The sequence below is a fragment of the Etheostoma cragini genome, chromosome 8 (genome assembly GCF_013103735.1).
Source record: "Etheostoma cragini isolate CJK2018 chromosome 8, CSU_Ecrag_1.0, whole genome shotgun sequence".
Classification (NCBI taxonomy): Eukaryota; Metazoa; Chordata; class Actinopteri; order Perciformes; family Percidae; genus Etheostoma; species Etheostoma cragini.
Genome location: NC_048414.1, coordinates 14,492,377 through 14,513,195, shown reverse-complemented (window position 1 = coordinate 14,513,195; position 20,819 = coordinate 14,492,377). Strand labels below are relative to the sequence as shown.

General features: G+C 40.1%; 1 protein-coding gene across 5 annotated transcripts in view; it reads left to right on the top strand.

Annotated features, from left to right (window-relative positions):
• tasor2 (transcription activation suppressor family member 2) overlaps positions 1–20,819 on the top strand; it is a 26,755-nt gene extending 5,936 nt beyond the window's left edge. For 2 of the 5 annotated variants that reach the window (XM_034879631.1, XM_034879632.1), the window contains exons 7-22: positions 1,490–1,623; positions 1,729–1,745; positions 1,845–1,941; positions 2,056–2,150; positions 2,268–2,374; positions 2,798–2,870; positions 2,988–3,059; positions 3,166–5,301; positions 5,662–6,415; positions 7,818–8,280; positions 9,716–13,954; positions 17,441–17,563; positions 17,655–17,808; positions 17,910–18,015; positions 19,098–19,279; positions 20,185–20,819. In XM_034879631.1, coding sequence (XP_034735522.1) covers positions 1,490–1,623; positions 1,729–1,745; positions 1,845–1,941; positions 2,056–2,150; positions 2,268–2,374; positions 2,798–2,870; positions 2,988–3,059; positions 3,166–5,301; positions 5,662–6,415; positions 7,818–8,280; positions 9,716–13,954; positions 17,441–17,563; positions 17,655–17,808; positions 17,910–18,015; positions 19,098–19,279; positions 20,185–20,282 — 8,850 coding nt within the window. In that variant the 3' untranslated portion in view covers positions 20,283–20,819. The remainder of the gene's footprint in view (positions 1–1,489; positions 1,624–1,728; positions 1,746–1,844; positions 1,942–2,055; positions 2,151–2,267; positions 2,375–2,797; positions 2,871–2,987; positions 3,060–3,165; positions 5,302–5,661; positions 6,416–7,817; positions 8,281–9,715; positions 13,955–17,440; positions 17,564–17,654; positions 17,809–17,909; positions 18,016–19,097; positions 19,280–20,184) is intronic. The other 3 variants (XM_034879633.1, XM_034879634.1, XM_034879635.1) reach the window with 3 other exon arrangements.

Below are 20,819 nucleotides of genomic sequence, written 5' to 3'. Positions count from 1 at the left end.
TATGGGTTGAAATTCTTTAAGTAGCCTAGTCAGGATGGGGTCTAAGAGACAGGTTGATGGTTTAGATGAAGAAATAATTGAATAAATTGCAAAAGATCTAGTGAAGCAAAGCAGTCTAAACATATATCTGGTTTTACAGCTGTTTCTAAGGTTCCTGAGTTTAGAGATAAGTCATACCAGTTAAAGGTGGGTCTTGGTGAATTATGTCAGTAATAGATATCATTTTATCATTGAAGAAGCTCATAAAGTTGTTACTACTAAGAGCTATGGGAATACTTGGCTCAGTAGAGCTGCGACCTTCCGTCAGCCTGGGTACAGTGCTGAAAAGAAACCTGGGGTTGTTCCTATTTTCCTCTATTAAAGACGAGTAGTACGATGCTCTGTCATTACGGAGGCCCTACCTTTAAGTTTTAAGAGTATCTTGCCAAATTAAACGAGAAGTTTCCAGTTTGGTGGAAATTTTGGTTTTGTATTTGGTATTTTGGTATTTGGTATTTGCTTTAATTAATAAATAATTCAACATTAATCTCAGTGACCTCCGTTTGGCGTAACCTGGAGTCATTAACGCTGACGTGATAACAATCTTAGTGTATTTACGTTTATCCTTAGCCAGCAGTTTCAAATAAGACTCAGTGTCGCCTGCTCTGCACTTAACCATGGCCGCTGGCTTCACTAACTTCTCGTTTCTCAAATTGGAGCTGCCAATAACCAGTGTTGGTTTCTCAGCGGGTGTGTCGCTTAGTGCTGGTGAGGCTGGTGGTGGTCCGTGGTCTTTGAAAGCTTACGACTATTTCTGCTTCGGACAGTCACCCAGCCACCCTTTCCTGGCTGCTCAGGAGTTGCCGGGGGACGGCTACCAGAGGCTAACTCAGGCTCAGGATGGCCGGCACAGACTATCGGGGGGTGGCTAGCTACAGTAACTAACAACTGATCTATCATGGTGCGGATCCGGACTTCTACCTCACTAAGCCTCGCCTCTGTCTATAAATAAACTACACTTTTTACACAAACAGTTACCGCTAAAGTTGACAGAGGGGTAACCAAACTTTTCGAACACCGAGCAAGTGAAAGTAGGAGAGGGAGAGAGAGATGACATGGCTAACTGCTAAGCTAAAGTCGCTAACAGCTAAGCTAAAGTAGAGTAGCGTTAGCTAACAAACGTTCGAAAACAACTATGTTGTTTAAAAAAAGTTGCTGGAAGATGTAAAGAACTGTGAGTGCTTAGTCAGAACTACTATACGAATAAGTGTTTAGCGGACAGTTAGCTGCCGTAATGACAAATCTAACAAATTTAACTGGTATTTAGTGAGAGCAGCAAGATGCTACCAAGACACAAGCACCGGAAGCGGAAATGAGTCAGATAAGCTTACCTCAGCACGCCCCTAAGACAAAAAAATACAAAGCCACTTTAATGCAAGAGTGCATGTTAAGAAGGAAACATTGGCATAGAACCCACGCAGCTCAAGTGCGTCTTGTTTTGTCCTTGCAGTATTACATGTATGAGCTGCTAGATGATGGAAGCAATGTGACAACTCAATCTCCCAGCGCTGCCTGTCCTTATGCCATTGTACCATTCTCATACACGGATACCAAAGCAACGATTGTAGCATCACAGGAGAAAAGGTTCTGTATCACCACAGAAACACATGTACTTTACCAAATACTATTTCATACAAATTAATGCTAATAATGTCAAATTCATCATTGTTTTCATATTTCTCTTTTCAGTGAGGTGAAAAATCTCTGTAAGTAAATATTGTTGTCAAAAAGATCCATTAATGGAACACAGTAAGTTGTGACTTTCTTAATTTTTTTAAATATTTTTTCTCCCACCACAAAAACAGTTTGTCATTACTTTCCTTGGAGGGGTCAGCTTCAAATAGGCACCCTGTTCTATGATGTTGGGCTGAGGTCTACAGTGGCCTTAATCCCTGCAAAACTGTAAGTGACAATGTGCAAATAGATTGTACACACCTTTTTTTAAATTCTTAAATGTTTTTGATAATTTAGATAATGACCTCTTTTCTGTATTTTGTCTTATTTTTCCTTTTGTAGACCACCAGTGGTGAAAATTGGCAGAGCAATTTCCATGTCAGATCTGAGACAGCTATTGCCAAGGGCTGTCTTTGAAACTTGTTTTTCTGGTGAAGGTGTGTCATATCTGAAATATTAGGGAAAAAAGCCTTATTAACCAAGAGTTAGAAGGAAAATTCTTAGATTTCTTTGAACATATCATTAAGGAATTTGGCTTTTTTGATGTCTTTCAGTCTTCCTAGATGGCTTATACTTTAGTCTGTATGAGTTGGTGTCTTTTGAGGCAGAAGAAACCAACTCACTTCCACTACTTCTGCGTGAGATCAAGGAGAAAGAACTTGTGAGTTTCTGTTAATTGTCAGCCTTTTAGGGATTGTGGGGCTTAGGTTAGTCATTCCATAAAATGTCAAAAATAATCACAAATACCCTTCACAGTTTATCAGAGCCAAAAGTGGTGGTTTATTCAGTTTGGCTAACAGTCAGAAACCTATAGTATTCTATCTTAACTGATATGAAATGCAGGAAACCAACCAGAAGTGATTGATATTTTTTATTTTTTTCAAAGAATGCCAATTATTAATAAATAAACAATTATTTATTGATGAAATTGTCAATCATCTTCGGTCAGTTGACAAATCAATTGTTTCAGCAATGGACATTTCCAGTCAATCCAATTAGTTTTCATGATAATATTTTTGTTAGATTTTTCTTGCTGTCCAACATCCAAAAACTGTATCTGACAAACTTGCTTATTTATGCACAGGCTCTCACTATTCAGCTGAATGATGGTGGTTTTCTTATCCTGTTGCACTCCTCACATTTTCTCACATATGATGGTAAGATATAAAGATGATGACCGAGTGCTATGTTGTTGGTCTCACAACAAAACCTGCTGTTTACAACCATGATTTAACTTCATGTCAGCCACACACTGTATCTTTGTATTTTTCCAGATACTGCTTCCAGTGCAACTGATGTCCTGCAAGGCATGTTTGTGTTTCCAGTCTCGCAGGTTATACAGACAGGTGATTACAGCATGTTTTTAACAGTGGATATTTCATTTATTATGTTGATATATTTATAAACACAAAAGCAGAGATTAAACAAGAACTTTTTTTTGATTTTTCCCAGACACCAAATCTGGAGAGAAAAAGGCTTCCATTTCATCTGAAATACTGCAGGTACTACAGGTGCTTAATTATGCAGAAGGCGAAGTTGAGAAAACACCCATCGGCCCAGGTGAAGAACTGTGTGAACGCTTGGCTCAGCATATGCAGAGTTACGCAGCCCTGATAAATCCCGGGTTGGCATCAAGTCCCACTAGGGAACTCAGCATCTTTCCAGATCAGTATGATGTGCCGGATGCCCACAAGCACCTCTACTCATGTCCAGAGTTGACTAACAAGGCATGGCAGAGCTTCAGGTCTTACTTGAGCAAACCAGTCTCTTTTCAAATGGCATTGTCCAAAGCTTTAGAAATCCTGGCACCTCGACAAGAAGAGCGAATAGAAGACCTTGATGATGATGTCTACATCTGTCTGTCATCTCCTGAGGAGGCACCAGCCAATCTTGTTAGCATGGAGTCAGAGGAACAGTTGACAGGCCAGAGATCTCCTGTGAACATTGAAACACCTGTTGACAGTTGTATAACAAGCGCTGAAGCACAAGTGGACTTAACAGCTGTGCTTCAGAATGTTGTACCAGAGGATTTTCATGCTGGGGATGCTACTAAATGCTCTGGCAAATCTGATCTGACTGTGCTGATCAAAACTGATGACATTGGGGCAAAAAATGTCCTGATTCCCTCTACATCAGATGACCTTCCTGCAGAGCTGATTGTCAGCATCACCTCGGCAGAGCAAACTGTCACTGATGAGAATCTAGGTATGATCAGTACTGCGTCTTCAACAATGCACAGTGACTTTCAACTTTCTGGTTTTTCAACAGTCAAATTACAAATGACAGGAGTGAACTCTTTAAATGATGAGACTGTGAAAACCAAAAAGGTTTTGGATTGCCCTGAGTTCACAAATCTCACAAAAACACAAAAGAGGAAACTACGTCGGGGACATTACAAAGGTCGGAAAAGGTTATCTAAAGTGTGTGATGAGACTCCAAGTTTACAAATATCAGTGGAGGATGAGAACTTGAAGAGTCAGAAGGAAGATCAGGCCAAGGAATCATCAGGCCACCCAAGGTTGAGTAATCCTCATGTTAAGCGGAAAGTGAGGCAAAAGTGCAAATTTAGAAGACCATCATCTGTTGGTTTAGCAGTTGCAGAGGAGGAAAAGATAGACCCTGGACAGCAGAGCTTTGAAGGCATTTTTCTAATGGAACTTGAAGCTTTTCCGCTGAGAAAGAAAACCGAGCGCTGGGACTTAAAGCCGGTCATCAGCGAATGTGGAAGAATCTTGGTTCCTCATGGCTCTCTAGATATTGCTGATCAGATTAAGTCTTTAAATGATAAGATTAAATCTACAAAAGGTGAAAAAGTGTTGGTTGATGGCTCTGTAAATGACACAGTCGAAATGGAGCAGGAATCTAGCACTGCTCCAAAGAGAGCAGTGGATGAAACAGAGATCACAGCATCCAAGGATGGCGGAAACCATTTTCAGATTGTTGTAAGTGATGTTAATCCTGAACACAATATTTTGAGACCATCAGATGATAGCAATGGTTTGACTTTGAATCAAAAGTGTACTGAACATTCTTTAAAGACTGATGGCACAGCAACTTCTCCCTCAGAAGCACTTAAAGAAATGTATACTAATACTCTCTCCCCTGAAAAGATTGCCACAAAAGGTGAATTACTGTTGAGTAAATTGAAATCAGTACTTCTAAGAGGAAAGAGAAAAACGGATCTCCTTGTGTCAAAGGAGATGACTGCAGATACGGCCCAAGACACTGAGCCCCATCTCAAGAAGAGCAAAGTTGACTCAGACACTGGGATGCTGGAGAGTAATTACACAATTACAAGTGTCCAGGACACCAATGTGAGTGTCAAGGAAGTTTCAAAGCTGCTGTCAGTTGATCCTCTTTTTGCATATGCCCTAGGCCTGACCCCTAAAGAGACACCAGATAAGATACAGAAAACTGAGGGTCAGGATACTCAACAAAGGAAAGACTCATCAGAGACACAAGAACAAACCATTTTAGACAACCAGCCCCAAATCGTGCACAGGCCTCCATCAATCTTTCCAAGAAGGGGAAGGATTAAAATGCTCAAAAAGCATCAAGGTGTCTCTGCAGATAATGTGAAAAAGAAATGTGAGTTCTATTTCAAAATTAACAAATCTGCAATATTGTGCATGATATTGAAACTGACTGACCGTTTTCTTGGATCTGTCACCTTTACAACTGTCCTCAGCCTGCTATCGCTGCGCTTAGCTAAGTTTCGGCTAGTTCTTAGTTTGCTTTTGCTCTTCTCTTGCCTGTGCTGCATTTTGCCTGTCCCTTCTGCACCCACACATGTTGTCATTGGCTTAAAAAAACAATCCCTTCGTTTAAAACCATGGCATATTTTACAAGTTGGTGACAGGTCCCCAATAGTAAAACATAGGTATATTTCAAATGCTTTCAATGTGCTACTTTTTATTTTTCTTTTTCTCCTCTGTTTTGTCTTCACAGGGTGGTTGCATTTTCAAACCCCAGCTTGTTATGCCAGTGAAAAACTCAATTACAAAGAGTGTACTAGGGATAATTCTGTCAGGAAGACTGTTAAGGAAAAGATTAACAGTGCTTGCTCATCTACAGATGCTTTGAACTTACTTGCTGACTTGGCACTCAGTGCCAGTAATGACCAGGTTCCACCACAACCAGACCCAGCACTTGAGAGAAAACCTGAGACAAGTTTGAAGAAGTGTGACCTTACAAAAGATGGTACCACTGCTGAACAAGAGTCAGTTCTTCATGCTCTGCTTAGACAGCCTGCTGCTAGATCCATGCAGCCTCTTGATTCTCCTTCACCAAGCCATCTTATGGGAGGTAGTGAATTGGTTGGTTTGGTATCTAAAGAACATGCTTACTCATTGCCCCCGTCTTCCTCTCTACTGTTGGGTTTGCCAGGTACACCCTTCCAGGTATCCCCTATAAGTGGTTCTACCAGACTGCTGCACCATCACCAGACAGTGTATGGCGATGGAATTAGAACACTACACCCATCTGTCAGCCAGACAGACAGAAGTGAAAAGAACCACAGGACTCCAGAATACTTGAAAAAACACATGGTGTGCATAAGAAAGTTCAGACACTCCCGTACCTTTGTTGACAAGGACGGATCTATACAAGTCACAAAGCAATGGAAGGAAAACTATGACTTTAATCTAGACAGCAAGTTCACAAATGATTCAAAGGATAGAACTATCATCCGAGCCTTGCATGGGTATGTACATATGTGTTACTTTTTAATACAAAGAATCTTAACATAAAAGTAAAAAAAAAGTATCTTTTCACAATTTCAGTGCTATAGTTGTTTGTATCAAGTTGAGAAATGTGGGCAATAGAGGGTTTTCACCAACGTCACGTTCTGGGCAGCAACCCAGATGCACGGCCATATTGGAAATACTCTGTGTAAACAACTGAACGGGTTACAGTGGATTATTGTTACCTATTACCTATGTTTTACCATATTGGAAATACTCGGTGTAAACAACTGAACGGAGTACAGTGGATTATTGTGAACTTTGGATACTTTAAGTGAATGTAGCCATTTCTAAACAACAGAAAGCATCCAAGATGCAAAGGCATAAAGGGAAGGACTTTGACCACAAGAAAAGGTGTGATATTTCAAGAAATTACAGTTTATTGGCGGTGCAGATCCCTACGAATTGGCTCCCTCTTCTTAGGTCCATGCCAAACTGGCGATTCTTCCTTCAATTGCATATCCTGATATAGCTAGTCAACTACCTGCTGTTCACGCCGAGCCCATACACAGCTGTAGACCTTAAATCCTACAAAGGTTTGGAGGCTCATAACCAGATGGTAGCTATGTGGATGAGTAAGGGAGACGCAGTACCAAGTCATTAACTGCCGTTGTGTTGTGAAGGCCAGAGTAAGTGAACGTCTTTAATCAACCTAACCTTAACTGTATGACATAATTTCGATACTTAAGGTGTAGCCAAGTGACCCTCAATTGTTTTTATTTATTTATTTTTTATTTCAAAGAGCCCCAGTTTGCTATCTACACTGGCTGAGTGAGTTTGAGCTTTGCCAACCACAAGCGCATCCTTTCCTCTGGTAACGTCTGGCATTCCTCTTCCTGGTTTTAAATAACTTTTGGAAATCTATAATATTCCAAATGTTTTTTTTCAGTCTTACCTGTTGGTACAACCTAAAACACGGCAATAATAATTATTTGCCTTGACCACGTTTGGAATCTACTTCAGTACCTGTGTTTTGTTGTGATGCGGAGTATCTCCAATATGGCAACTTCCGGTATTATGACGTGTCGTGAAAACCGTGTATAAGGGATTACGATTCAGAACAGTCATGATTCAATTCCTTATCGATTTTTGATTCAAAAACGATTCTCAATTAGAAAACAATTCATAGTATGTACATGTAGGTACTTTTCCCATGTGATAGTATAAACACCATTACAAAACGAAAAATATATTTTTTAATTTCTATGAATAGATTTTGAATCAGTAGAGCTTGAATCAATTCATATATGTTTTATGCACACCCCTAGGGGCAATTTGTGGTTACGTTGCCTTTTAGGTTAGGTGAAAATCAATGATTCAATTGAAAGTGCTAATTTTTTGTAAATTTCATTTCTTTGATAGCCCATGGGATTTTTCTATGCAAGACACCAGTGAAGAAGTGCGGCTCATCATCCACATGTGGATTGGTCTGTTCTACAGCCGGTCCACAGCCAGGTTCTTTCACGTTGACTCCTACCCATGTTCAGAAGTGAGGGATTCTTTGGAAATGCCTAGTGGAATGGTATCAATACTGGCTCAATCTGAGCTCAAGGCTAATTCATTTGCTCCTTTCCTGAGTGTAACAGACACTGCAGACCCTTCAATTGCAAATGCTTTAGACCTTAGCAAAAAACATGACTCTGTGTTGGACCAAGGATCTGTGGTTTTGGACTTGTCAGTGAGAAACTCAAATGCAGAGATTCTCACTTCAGATCCACAAGTCAACAGAACAGAAACTTCGGTGTCTGGTGATCTGAAAGAAGCTTGTGAAACATTGAACACCCTCAAGTCATCAATGGGATTAGAGGAGGCAAGCAAAATTCAGGTTTGGTTCTAATGTTACCATTACATTGAATATATGCATTTATTGTATTTCTAATAATTTCCATATGGTCTTTAGAATATAGAACAGTTAAAGGATCAGATTTGTGTGCTTGTTAAGTAGTAGCAGGCATATATTCATCTGCATAATTAGGAGACTATCAGTAAAGACTTATTGTAATAGTGAGTTGAAAGGGACAATAGACAGTTTTCTGGCAGAGTGCTATGGGCTCACAAGCTCTCTCTTGCGCTCTCTTTCTCTCTCTCTCAAAATCCCCTCAGACCTTTTATACATAGCTCCAAACAGTTGTCTCTGCATTCTGCAATGGAGACTTTGGACAGGGCTCTCTCGTCTCCATTCTCCCCTGGAATGCTAAAAAATTGGAGGGTCAGATGGACATTTAGAGTTAAATTCGCTACCCTGGTTTATTTTGTCAATCTACCAGGTTCTGAAATACTATTTGGCACATAGACAGTTAACATAGACAAAGGTAACTAACCAGATACTGATTGGTAGTTGAAGTGGCTAGTATTCAACTCAAGGGCTGCCCAACTAACCATGTACCAGGCCCATTATTCCTTTTTCTTGTGGGTGGTGATCCCAGAACAGAAAAGGCCCTGCCTCCTGTGTTTTGAGCTCAGACCGGCAAAGCTGTAAAGCTTATATGTGATCCTGTGTAGACTACTCTTTCCAAGTCTTGGCTTCAAGAGGGAGCCCCATATTCCAAATAAGTTGGCTATGTCTTGTTATGGCCTTCTCATAAGGGTGTTCAAATCACTCCTTTTCTGGCCATGGACCAATTTGCAATGGGAGACCCTACCAAGAACTATGGTCCCTGATAACCCAACTCCCATTCAGTCTAATGTAAGTTCATCCCAGCTTCCTGACGATGCCTCCTATGCTCCTAATGGTTTGCACTATATAAGCCATATATCAGATGCAGTATTGATGTTTGAGTACTTCTTTTCAAGAGCCCAGTACAGTGTCAATCATGTACATACTTGTGCACTCTGGTAATGTGCAACTTCCATAGATGAACTGCACATAGCATGCTTCTGATGTACTGCATGATGGCTACAGAGGTTTAATCAATGAAAGGAAATACCATACCATACATCTTTTTACATAAGGACTGATGGGCATAAAGTAGACAAAAAAGCAGGCAAATGTAATGCCAAAATTGGTGCTTTGTTTATGATTGATGCACCTGCATGTCAGCCATACTTCTATTAACTTTACTTCTATTAATGACAGCCAGCTTTGTTAATGTGATTAAAAGTATTCATTCTTTCAATTGCTGGTGCATTAATAGCATTGTAACCTCGAAAGATCATGGCAAACGATTGAAAAACTCACAGAGGGAAACGGTGGTCACGGTTTTCACACTAAATATACAGTATGTAATTATTCTTATTCTGTTTTCTTTTTCTTTTTTCAGTGTAACAAAAAAGTACACTACACAGAGATTATCAATGAGCTAAATGATGCCGGAAGCACCTATGAAAGTAAGAGGAAAATAGCTGGGAGCCTGGAGAACACCGGAGTACCATCTTGCAAAGGTGACCAAACATTCATTCTTGTTCAAGACAAGATGAAAAGTGTATCTGTTCAGCCAGAAAATAATCCGACTGCTTCAAGAATTAGCAGTGTGTTACATGGATGCAACACTGAGAAGAAAGATATAAAAGATGGCATTGGAAACAAGAGAAAAAAAGCAGGGAGTTTGGAGCTTACTGATGTACCATCCTGTAAAGGTGACGAAACATTTATTGTTGTACCAAAAGAGATGGAAAGTGAATCTGTGCCACCAGAAAATAATCTGACTGCTTCAGGAATTGGCCATGTATTACATGGATGCAACAATGAGAAGACAGACATAAAAGATGGCATTGGAAACAAGAGAAAAAAAGCTGGGGGCTTGGAGCTTACTGATGTACCATCCTGTAAAGGTGACAAAACATTTGTTGTACCAAAAGAGATGGAAAGTGAATCTGTGCCACCAGAAAATGATCTGACTGTTTCAGGAATTGGCCCTGTGTTACATGGATGCAACAATGAGAAGACTGATATGAACAATGTCATTGGAAACAAGAGAAAAAAAGCTGGCAGCTTGGAGCTTACTGATGTACAATCCTGTAAAGGTGACAAAACATTCATTGTTGTACCAAAAGAGATGGAAAGTGTATCCGTTCAACCCGAAAATCGGACTACTTCAGGAACTACTTCAGGAATTGGCCACGTGTTACATGGATGCAGCAATGAGAAGACAGATATAAAAGATGGCATTATAAATTCAGAAGCTACAGAAATGAGTTTAGTGCAAAAACATGGAATTGATTCATCAAAATCTGTGATAATTGTAGAAGTAGACTCCAAAAAAGAAGCAGGCGATGTGGTTCTTACAGTTAAGCATGATCCAGTTGAATCCAAAGATGAGGAAAACTTGGAAGTGAAAGAAAATCCATACCAAAAAGAAAATGTAGAACCTTCTCCAAAAGTGATTCTTACAGATGATGAATCAACAAACAAAGAATCAGGAATAGTCTGCAATGGATATCTTTTGAAAAATGAGAAGCAGTTATCTTGGGAGGAACCTACATCAGTCTCACCAGGCAAGGCTGAAAATGTGGATAAAGATGTGGATTGTTGTAAAGTCTACAAAGGTAAAGTGGTCAATGATGAAGATCCCTTTGGAAAAGAAAATGGATTTGATGAGAAAGACAGTTGTGTTTCACCTGTGGAAGCTCATTGTAAATTGAGTGATCAACCACTACCTATGAATTGTGAGGGCTCAGATTCAGAAAAGGATTGCATCACAGAGTGTAATCAGAAACGGCCATTTGATGAGCAACCACCTAAAGACAACAACGTAGAAGATGCCTGCCATGACTTGCAGTTAAGAAATCTATGTGCAAATGGCAGTGTGTTGACAGATGAACATGCCATTTCAGAAAAATCTCCTCATGCTTCATCAGAAATGGAGCCTATTTCTAATGAACCTGCAGTTAAGGGAAATTCCAAAAATGATATTTATTTGGCAGTTAAGGCACATTATCAGAAGGAAGCGTTACCCATGTCTGATGAGAACAACTGTTTGTTAGATGTTTCTACCGCAAATGGGTCTATTCCCCAGACAAATGACAGTGTTGAAACAGAGTGCCAAAACAAGGTAATGGCAAACTTCAATCCAATTAGTGTTGCTCATGAAGATGGGGATACACAATCAGTTGAGGAAGATGGAAAAGTTGTAAACACAACTGAAAAGGAACTATTTTATCATCAGGCTCATTCACCTCAGTGTGAAGCTGAAGCTGCATTGACTAAAGAAACGGACCTCAATCAGATTGAAAAAACAAACGAGGGATTGGAAAATACTGCGTGTTTAATTCCATTTATTGGAATAGACACATCCAGAGACTATACAGTACAACAACATGACACACACTCAAAAGGCAAGGTTGAAGAAGTTGAGCAGGAAGAAATACCATTTATCAGTAAAACTACCTACCCTGAAACTGTTCAACCCACACGGTTATGCAGTACATCTCAAATATACAGTAAAAAGCCAGAACTGTCTAATGGCAAAATATCCCTTTCACTTCTTGATGTAAGTGTAACCACCCAGCCAGTGGTCTCGGGAAGTGAGTCTGACGACCGGTGCCCTACCCCAACAATGGATGAGAAACCATTTGAGTACTTAACTTGCTTTGGACCTAGTAATACCAGTGCTTCTGTATTTAGGGGTTGTGAAACCGCCAAAAACATGACTCCGAAATTTCTTAGTACAGGCTTAACATCTAGAAAGGACAAGGTCCCTCCCGAGTCTACATTTAACCGTGATGCCACCCTTCAGCAAGATTTTGAACTAAAAACCAATCGAGTTCTTCAAAGTATAGACAAGTTCCTATACAAAACAAGGCACACTAAAACATCCAGCCAGATTGAAACAGCTAAAAAAAAACACTCTCTTGATCAAACTCCTAAACCCCAAAACAAGTACATCCCCACTTGCTTCGCCCCAAACCCCACCCTATCTGACTTTAACGACACAAAAATGCAATGCAATACAACACCAGCAGTGGTGTCAACCTCTACCTTACCAGAACTGCAAAAAGAATCAACAAGTAACTATCTCATATCACCTTTCAAAAGTAAATTAGAGGAAGTACTCGGTGTAAAGTTGCAGCTAAAGAAAACTAACTCATCACTTCATCAACACTATTTTAAAAGAATAGATAAATTACAGGAAACCTCAGTAGAGCAAGATTGTCATCCCTACATATCTGTTCCCTGTACTGAGAGTTTGCAAGCCATTAAACCAAATGTCCACCAAGGTAGACCTAAGACAACCTCACAAAGCAATTTAAGTCATGAATTACGTTCATACAGTCAGCGTCCTGTCATGGCAGTGAAACCATCCAAGAGTGATGACTGTCAAGCAGATTGCATCTCTAAGGACAAACAAATTGAAAATGCTGTAATGTCCCATTTTTCTGTCAATAAACCGGCGGAAACCCCTGTAGTCACGTACACCATACCCACTAACGTGTTCTTGGAGAAAAAGACGGAACGTCTCAAGGAAACCTCTGAAGGACTAAATGATGATAAGCAAGATGCCAGTGAGCTTTATTCAAAGAGCAGTTGGTTACCCAATATCAGTGACAGTAAATCTAACTCAGATAAAGCTGAATCTGTGTTTCAAGATCCTTTAAAACAGCACCAAGGAAGTAACATTTCAAAATTAAACAAGATTCCTTCATCATCTTTCCCCGCACAGTCTTTTGAATCTGCAAAAAGAATCTCTAAACTTGTTGATGGAACGCAAGGTTTAATTACACATAGTTTAGTTGAGAAAGTTGGGCAAACAACTAAAGAGAGTATTGAGATTGATCAAAAAGACTGCTTGGATGCATTATCTTCAAATGTGGTTTACAACAATGGCAGCATAACAGAGGAAAATCTCTTCCTGGGACCTCAAAGCTCACTCATGTGTACGGTCTATAACACCAGCAGGAAAAGATCCTTTTCTTTTCTGGAGCAGGTTTCTCAGAGGTGCCTACAAGATGACCTCACTGAGGCATCGATGGAGCAGGAGTGCCTTATCTTCTCAGAACAAATGAAACAGCTTTTGAAAAGGAGTAAGAAGGGACCCGTCTGTCAACAGGGCACACATGACAAACTGAATTGCGCCAGTCCTGTGACCGTGCACTTTTGTAGTCTAGAAGAGCAAGAGGATTCAGTGGATCACTTGGATGCACATTTCGATTTACCGTCTCTTGTTGGACAAAGATTTAAGGTAAACATGTCTGACAGGAAGACGACTACAGAGGAAGGCAAGACTCATTCTCCCAATTTATCTCATGGAGCAGGGAACCCCATGGAACATGCTGGAGTTTCTGCTGTGACTTCAGAGTGTGTCAGGCTGTACGAGACAATGATGAATGATGTTTGTGCCGTCAAAAAGGTCCCATCGAGACCACACAAACACTTCAGAATTCATAGAAGGTACCCGAAGGCTGAACCAAGTAACCATTTTGACTTTTGTGATCAAATGAAGAAAGAGATGGATGAGAGTTTCCGAAGTAATCTGAATTCAGTTGTGAAGAAATCCTGTAAAACAAAGTACAGATTCTACATACAATTGACGTCTGATGATGCCTTCTTTGATGAAACCAAGGTAAGACAATTTTTCAACAAACTTTTACTGCAGTATTAAAATGCATACCATTTTTTTTTTGAAGATACAGTGAGGAAAATAAGTATTTCAACACCCTGCTATTTTGCCAGTTCTCCCACTTAGAAAACATGGAGGGGTCTGAAATTGTCATTGTAGGTGCATGTCCACTGTGAGAGACATAATCTAAAAAGAAATATCAAGAAATCACAATGTATGATTTTTAACTATATATTTGTATGATACAGCTGCAAACAATTATTTGAACACCTGAGAAAATCAAAGTTAATATTTGGTACAGTAGCCTTTGTTTGCAATTCCAGAGGTCAAACGTTTCCTGTAGTTTTTCACCAGGTTTGCACACACTGCAGAAGGGATTTTGGCCCACTCCTCTACACAGATCTTCTCTAGATCAGTCAAGTTTCTGGGCTGTTGCTGAAAACATGGAGTTTGAGCTCCCTCAAAAGATTCTCTATTGGGTTTAGGTCTGGAGACTGGCTTTATATGAAGCTTGATATGCTTCTAACAGAGCCACTTCTTGGTTATCCTGGCTGTGGGCTTCGGGTCATGGTCATTTTGAAAGACCCAGCCTCAACCCATCTTCAATGCTCTAACTGAGGGAAGAAGGTTGTTCCCCAAAATCTCGCAATACATGGCTCCGGTCATTCCCTCCTTAATACAGTGCAGTTGCTCTGTCCCATGTGCAGGAAAAAACAAACAAAGCATGATGCTACCACCACCATGCTTCACAGTAGGGATGGTGTTCTTGGGATGATACTTATCATTCTTCTTCACTAAACACGATTAGTGGAATTATGACCAAAAAGTTCTATTTTGGTCTCATCTGACCACATGACTTTCTCCCATGACTCCTCTGGATCATCCAAATGGTCATTGGCAAACTTAAGACGGGCCTTGACATGTGCGGGTTTAAGCATGGGGAACCTTCCGTGCCATGCATAATTTCAAACCATGAAGTCTTAGTGTATTACCAACAGTAACCTTGGAAACGGTGGTCCCAGCTCTTTTCAGGTCATTGACCAGCCCCTCCCGTGTAGTTCTAGGCTGATTTCTTACCTTTCTTAGGATCATTGAGACCCCACAAGGTGAGATCTTGCATGGAGCCCCAGTCCGAGGGAGATTAGAAGTCATGTTTAGCTTCTTCCATTTTCTAATGATTGCTCCAACAGTGGGCCTTTTTTCACCATGCTGCTTGGTAATTTTCCCCGTAGCCCTTTCCAGTCTTGTGGAGGTGTACAATTTAGTCTTGAGTGTCTTTGGACAGCTCTTTGGTCTTGGCCATGTTAGTAGGTGGATTCTCACTGATTGTATGGAGTGGACAGGTGTCTTTGTGCAGCTAACGACCTCAAACAGGTACATCTAATTTAGGAAAGGAAATGGAGTGGAGGTGGACATTTTTGGCGGTTTCCCACTGCGTGGTATCTACTCGACTCGCCTCGACTCTACTCGCCTTTTTTGGTTTTCCATTACGAAAAAAAGTCCCTGGGACCTGCTACCAGGTACTTTTTTTAGTACTACCTCAGTCGAGGTTCCAAGCGAGCTGAGGCGATTCCAAAAGGTGCAGACCTTCAGACTGCTGGTTGGTCGTATCACTGCGTTTTTAGCGAACAAGAGTGCTGACGGTGTGTTCAAAACAAACGCAACATTTAAAAAAAATCTAGCCAGACACAGACAGATTATCTACTCTCTGCACTATTCTCACTTTTCAATATTAAGGGCTATTAGGGGCTTTATGTTGTTTCCAACATTGCACAAGACAACATATCAAAGAAAAGTTTTTATTTAGCTTTTCAAGTAGCGCATCAAACCCTCCTGTACATCCCCGTCTTTTTCCTCTGCACCCTCTGACAGTGTCACCACCGGCTCTGCTGTCCCAGATGCATCCCAGTCATTGTCATAAGCCTCTCCATGACGCTTATAAAGATTATACAAAGCACAGCAGGTCAGAACCAGAGGTTTCACCGGTCGGACATCGCCCACCAGACGGTCTGCGGCGGCGATTTTGCAAAGCGTGAATGCTCTGAAACACAAACGGTACACAGCACACATGTTGATGTGTAATCATGGTTGCTAAAGTTCATGTACTTTATATAGCATATAGTAAATAGTGACCGGGGCCCCTTACACATGCAAATGTTAGCTAACGTTACCAGGAAACTTAACTTACCCTTTTGTGTCGGCGAACAATAGTCATGTTGACGTCTGAGCTCCGTCGGAATTCCCAAACTCCTGGTTTTTTTTTCAGCGGTGATTTTTGTTGCTTCCTTCAGCTTCTTTTGAAACAAAACATTTCTTCTGACTGTGGCAAGTAGCCGACGTGCTGTTATGAGTCGCGTTGAAAATTACATCATCACGATCATCAGCTATGGTGACCAGACACGCTGAGGCGTTACTCATTTTGCAATGGAAAACAGACCTAGAATGCGTTAAGTTGAGTAGAGTCGCGCTGTTACCAGCAGTGGAAAAACGCCATTTGAAGGCAGACTAACAGGTCTTTGAGGGTCAGAATTGTAGCTGATAGACAGGTGTTCAAATACTTATTTGCAGCTGTATCATACAAATAAATAGTTAAAAAATCATACATTGTGATTTCTGGATTTTTTATTTATTTAGATTATTTCTCTCATAGTTGACATGCACCTACGAGGATACTTTCAGACCACTCCATGATTTCTTAGTGAGAGAACATGCAAAATAGCAGGGTGTTCAAATACTTATTTTCCTCACTGTATACTATTTAAAGCTTCCATTTCTGACATAACTAAAGTGATAAGCCAACCAAAATGCGTTGTATGATAATGTCACACTCATCCCCTTTTCAGAAGATGTCAGTAAAAATGTGTTTTCTTCTCAATGGAGATCAGAGGTTGTGGTCAGCTTGTAGTTTAAGTTAGTGTCACGGCATAACCACAACCCTGGGAAAACTTGTCACTACAGATAACATCTAAGGGTTTCAATGGTTTTGGCAGCCCATGCATATTAAACTACAGAGTTTAAACACTTGAGTTGTCAGGCCACAGATGAAATGGATGGGCCTACCTGTCGTCCTTTGCTCCTCTGTTCCGCTCCATCAGCTGACCAGCTCTCTCAGTGGTCCAATGTTGATCAGCCTCGATTCTCCGTTTACAGTTCATTTGTAGACATTTAAGACGTGGAATATAACATTAATACTTTTATTGTAATTACTTCTTTAAGACATTAAGAAACGCATCTTTTATCCTCTGACTGTCCCTCTGAAACTGTCCTCCTCTTCCGCTTTGTAAACACCTAGCTTCTGTGACTTAGGTAAACCACACCCATTGACATTTTAGCATACTTGAAATTATTCATGCATGAAGTCGACTTATAATTCTCTGCTATCCATCTGACAAGTGATTCATTTTAATGCTAAAGCAGTGTAAGTGCGACTTGCTAATGGACAAAAAATTGCTTTATAAATGTTGGAAATATCGCTGTGATTTTCAAAAGGCACAGTTAGAGGCAGAAGGCCACACTGCTGTACAGCCATCTGAGTTCTTCCTTGGTGAGGATAGCTCTTCTTCTCTACTCATCATTCTCAGGAATGAAGACATTGCAGCGCACATTTGTGAGGTAATTGATCAGCTGATAAAAAAAAGATCCAGAGAGGACTTTTGCAATAGGTAATCATTAATTAATTCATTACTGTTTTCTGCTTTCTTAGGTCCCACATTTGCTCGAGCTGAAGAAGTCCCCAGGTGCGCAGTTTGCTGGAATTGACGAACCAGATGATGTTGTGAATCTCACCCATCAGGAGCTCTTCACAAGGGGTGGCTTTGTAATGTTTGACAGAGCTGAACTGGAGTCCCTCAGTTTTTGTATGTGCACTTTTAATTTAATATTAGCTGTTTGTTGTTTGAGATGTTGTCCTGTGAGCAGCCAGTTTAACTTATGATATCAACTTTGTATGAATTTCAAGGCAAAATGAAAAAAATGTCAGAAGTTTTGCAAGAGCGAAGCAGAACGGGGAAGTGGAAATGGATGTTGCACTACAGAGATAGCCGTTGGCTGAAAGAAAATGCAAGGTAGGGGTCAACTTTGGAAAAATGAAAACAAAAAGCTTGTTTCTCACCTCCTACTTTTACAAGTCAACAGGTACAATGTATTTTTTGGTAATCAAGTTTATTTTTGCTAACTGACCTCCTAGCATCAACCACAATGTGTTTCCATATATCCTCTTTTATATTTTAATTTAGATCTCTTTCACAGATTTTGAATTACCATTAAGAGCGTTTGCCAGTGATTGGACAAGTTGCTCTTTTACGTGAGACATTTCAACCGGACGGTTGTTGGTTGGCCTAACAAGTTAATAGATTCGGTTCAAACAATTATCTTAGCATAACTACCACAATAACATGACATGTATTTGTATGTGATCTCCATTGGTAATGTAGCCTATGAATTTCTATGTTCACAATCATCTAAGATGCACGAGCAGTAAGACACCCGTTTGAATAAATAGACTTGAGCAGTTGCACGTTACATTCGGTGTTGTTTAGTAGCCTGGTGAGCCTGGCGCGGTCTCCTTGTGACAGCCTATCTACAATGCAGCCTGCGACATTCACTTCTCTAACAATTAACTTGACATAACTACCAAGATAAAATGACGTGTATTTGTACGTGATGTACTTCCCCATCGATAATGTGTGAATTGCCACAAACAAAATCATCTGCACTAGATGCACTAGAAACAAGGCTAGGTCAATAGATCAAACCTGCCAAGAACCAAGATGCTGATTGATTACATTAGACGCGAGCGGTTGCACAGTTACATTCAGTCTTGTTCAGTATTCTGGTGCGCGGTCTCCAATCTACAACTTTTCAACAACTCTTTTGGTGCTGCTTGGCTTCAGGTAGCCCATTTCCTGATTGATTCTACCACCTCCCTGTGGAGGCGCTAATGAGGTAAAAAAAACAGGAGTGAGTTATTCTTTGACGTATGGCACTCGATTCTCCCGGTTTGGTGACACGAGTCGGGTTAATTACCCAGCTTTTTGTTAAGTTCGTCAACACTATCGTTTGCCATGTTATGCTGATTGTGCCCTTATATGAAAGCCATTCTGTTAAAGTGTTGCTTGTCTTGCACTATATCTCCTCTCATATTCAGGTTGAGTGCCGAGGCAAAAGAGAAGAAGCACTTCATAAACTGGTGCCAAGAAGCTGGAATATTGGAGGTCTTGCCTTATCATGAGTGTGACCTCATATCAAGAGAGAAGCCTGACTATCTCACGTGTTTGGTCCGTTTGCAGGTCCAGAATATATCTGCGCGTTACCCTGTTTTTATAACAGGTGAGACACTAATCAACAAATACATGAACTGTACCTTAACATTTAATGAGTTTCTTGATATTTTTCATATTTGGAAGGTGTTGTTTGCAATATATTAATAACATCTCTAAAACCTAATTAAAAGCAATTGCTCTCAATGCTTTAGTGCCTCAAATCAACCATGTTAGTTGGACATTAAAAAGAGCCCAAAAAGTTACATAGTACTCACTGAGTTTCTGTATTGCATCTGGGTAAGTCTCGCTTTGCCAGACCTTCCTCCACAGTGCTGCAAAGGAGGGTCTAGCTAGTCCACACGTCATTCTGGGATAGGAGAGAAACGTGCTGGTTTATTGGCATGTCTTTAAAGCAGTAACAATCGTTATGGGAGCCGCTAAGCGCCACACAGAGCTCCGGTACCTCTACGCTAATAACCTCGGGAAGGACCTTGTTTTGGTAGAACGTGTTCGTTCAAAAGTTGTTTTAATCGTGAAACAGAAAACTCCAATTGGACAGATAGTCTAGCTAGCTGTCTCGATTACCATGCAGACATCTGAGGAACAGTTAACCATAGTCTTCATAAATCAAGTGTAGTTTAATATTCCAACACAAAGAAAGCGTTTGGTAGTGGAAATCCGGACAAAAAGAGGGACATACGGCGGCATTTCCCACGAGAAACCCCGGAAGTAGAAGGTTGTGGAAATAGACAACATATGGGTTACCCTGTAAACATTTTATAAAATGAAGCTTTTTTAAATTCCTCACACACAATAGTGCAGTACAGTGGTAAAACTCAATCATTGCATTTAAACCATCCTAAGCATTAGGAGCAGTGGACAGCTACCTAACTGGCAAGCAAACTTGGGGTTCTGTCTAGTTATTGTACATTGCAAAAAGGAATGACATGTTTTTCTTCTGTATTTTAACAGACACAACAGCAGACAGTGCATTTGGAAAGAATGGAATTTTAACAATGACTTTCAACTCTTTCCTGACGTATTCTCCAAGCAAACCAATCAGAGCCTGACTTTGGAAAAGTCAGATGGACACACTTGAGTTGTGCTAAGTCAAGAACAAACCAATTAAACTCACTGGATGTAAGGAGAACCCAGTAATATACCATTTTATGGTTATTTAAAACGTACTACATTTAATATTATTCTTGTGTTGTCAGTAAAACTTTTCCATTAAGCAATAGTTATTCGTTTATGGTTGACATGTTTTTTTGTTTCATTTGTCAAATAAGTTTTCAAGTTGCTGGATAGAGCGACAATGCCAATATACAGACTGTATATACTGCATTTTGTATTATATTTTTTATTGTAAATGTTTTTTTACAGTGTATATTGTTTATTTACAATCCTGAGTTTATACATTTGCAGCACAATCATTAGTGTTTTTAGATACAATTGCAACAAAATGTAGTTAGGATGTTTTCAAATGGTTTCTGTTTTATATATTAAAGTATACTGCTGCACACTGTTGAGGTTGCGTGCAGTGATTCTTAAGTCTTGGACGTTAAATAGTTTTAACATAATTACCAAGCATTTAATATTTCATGATA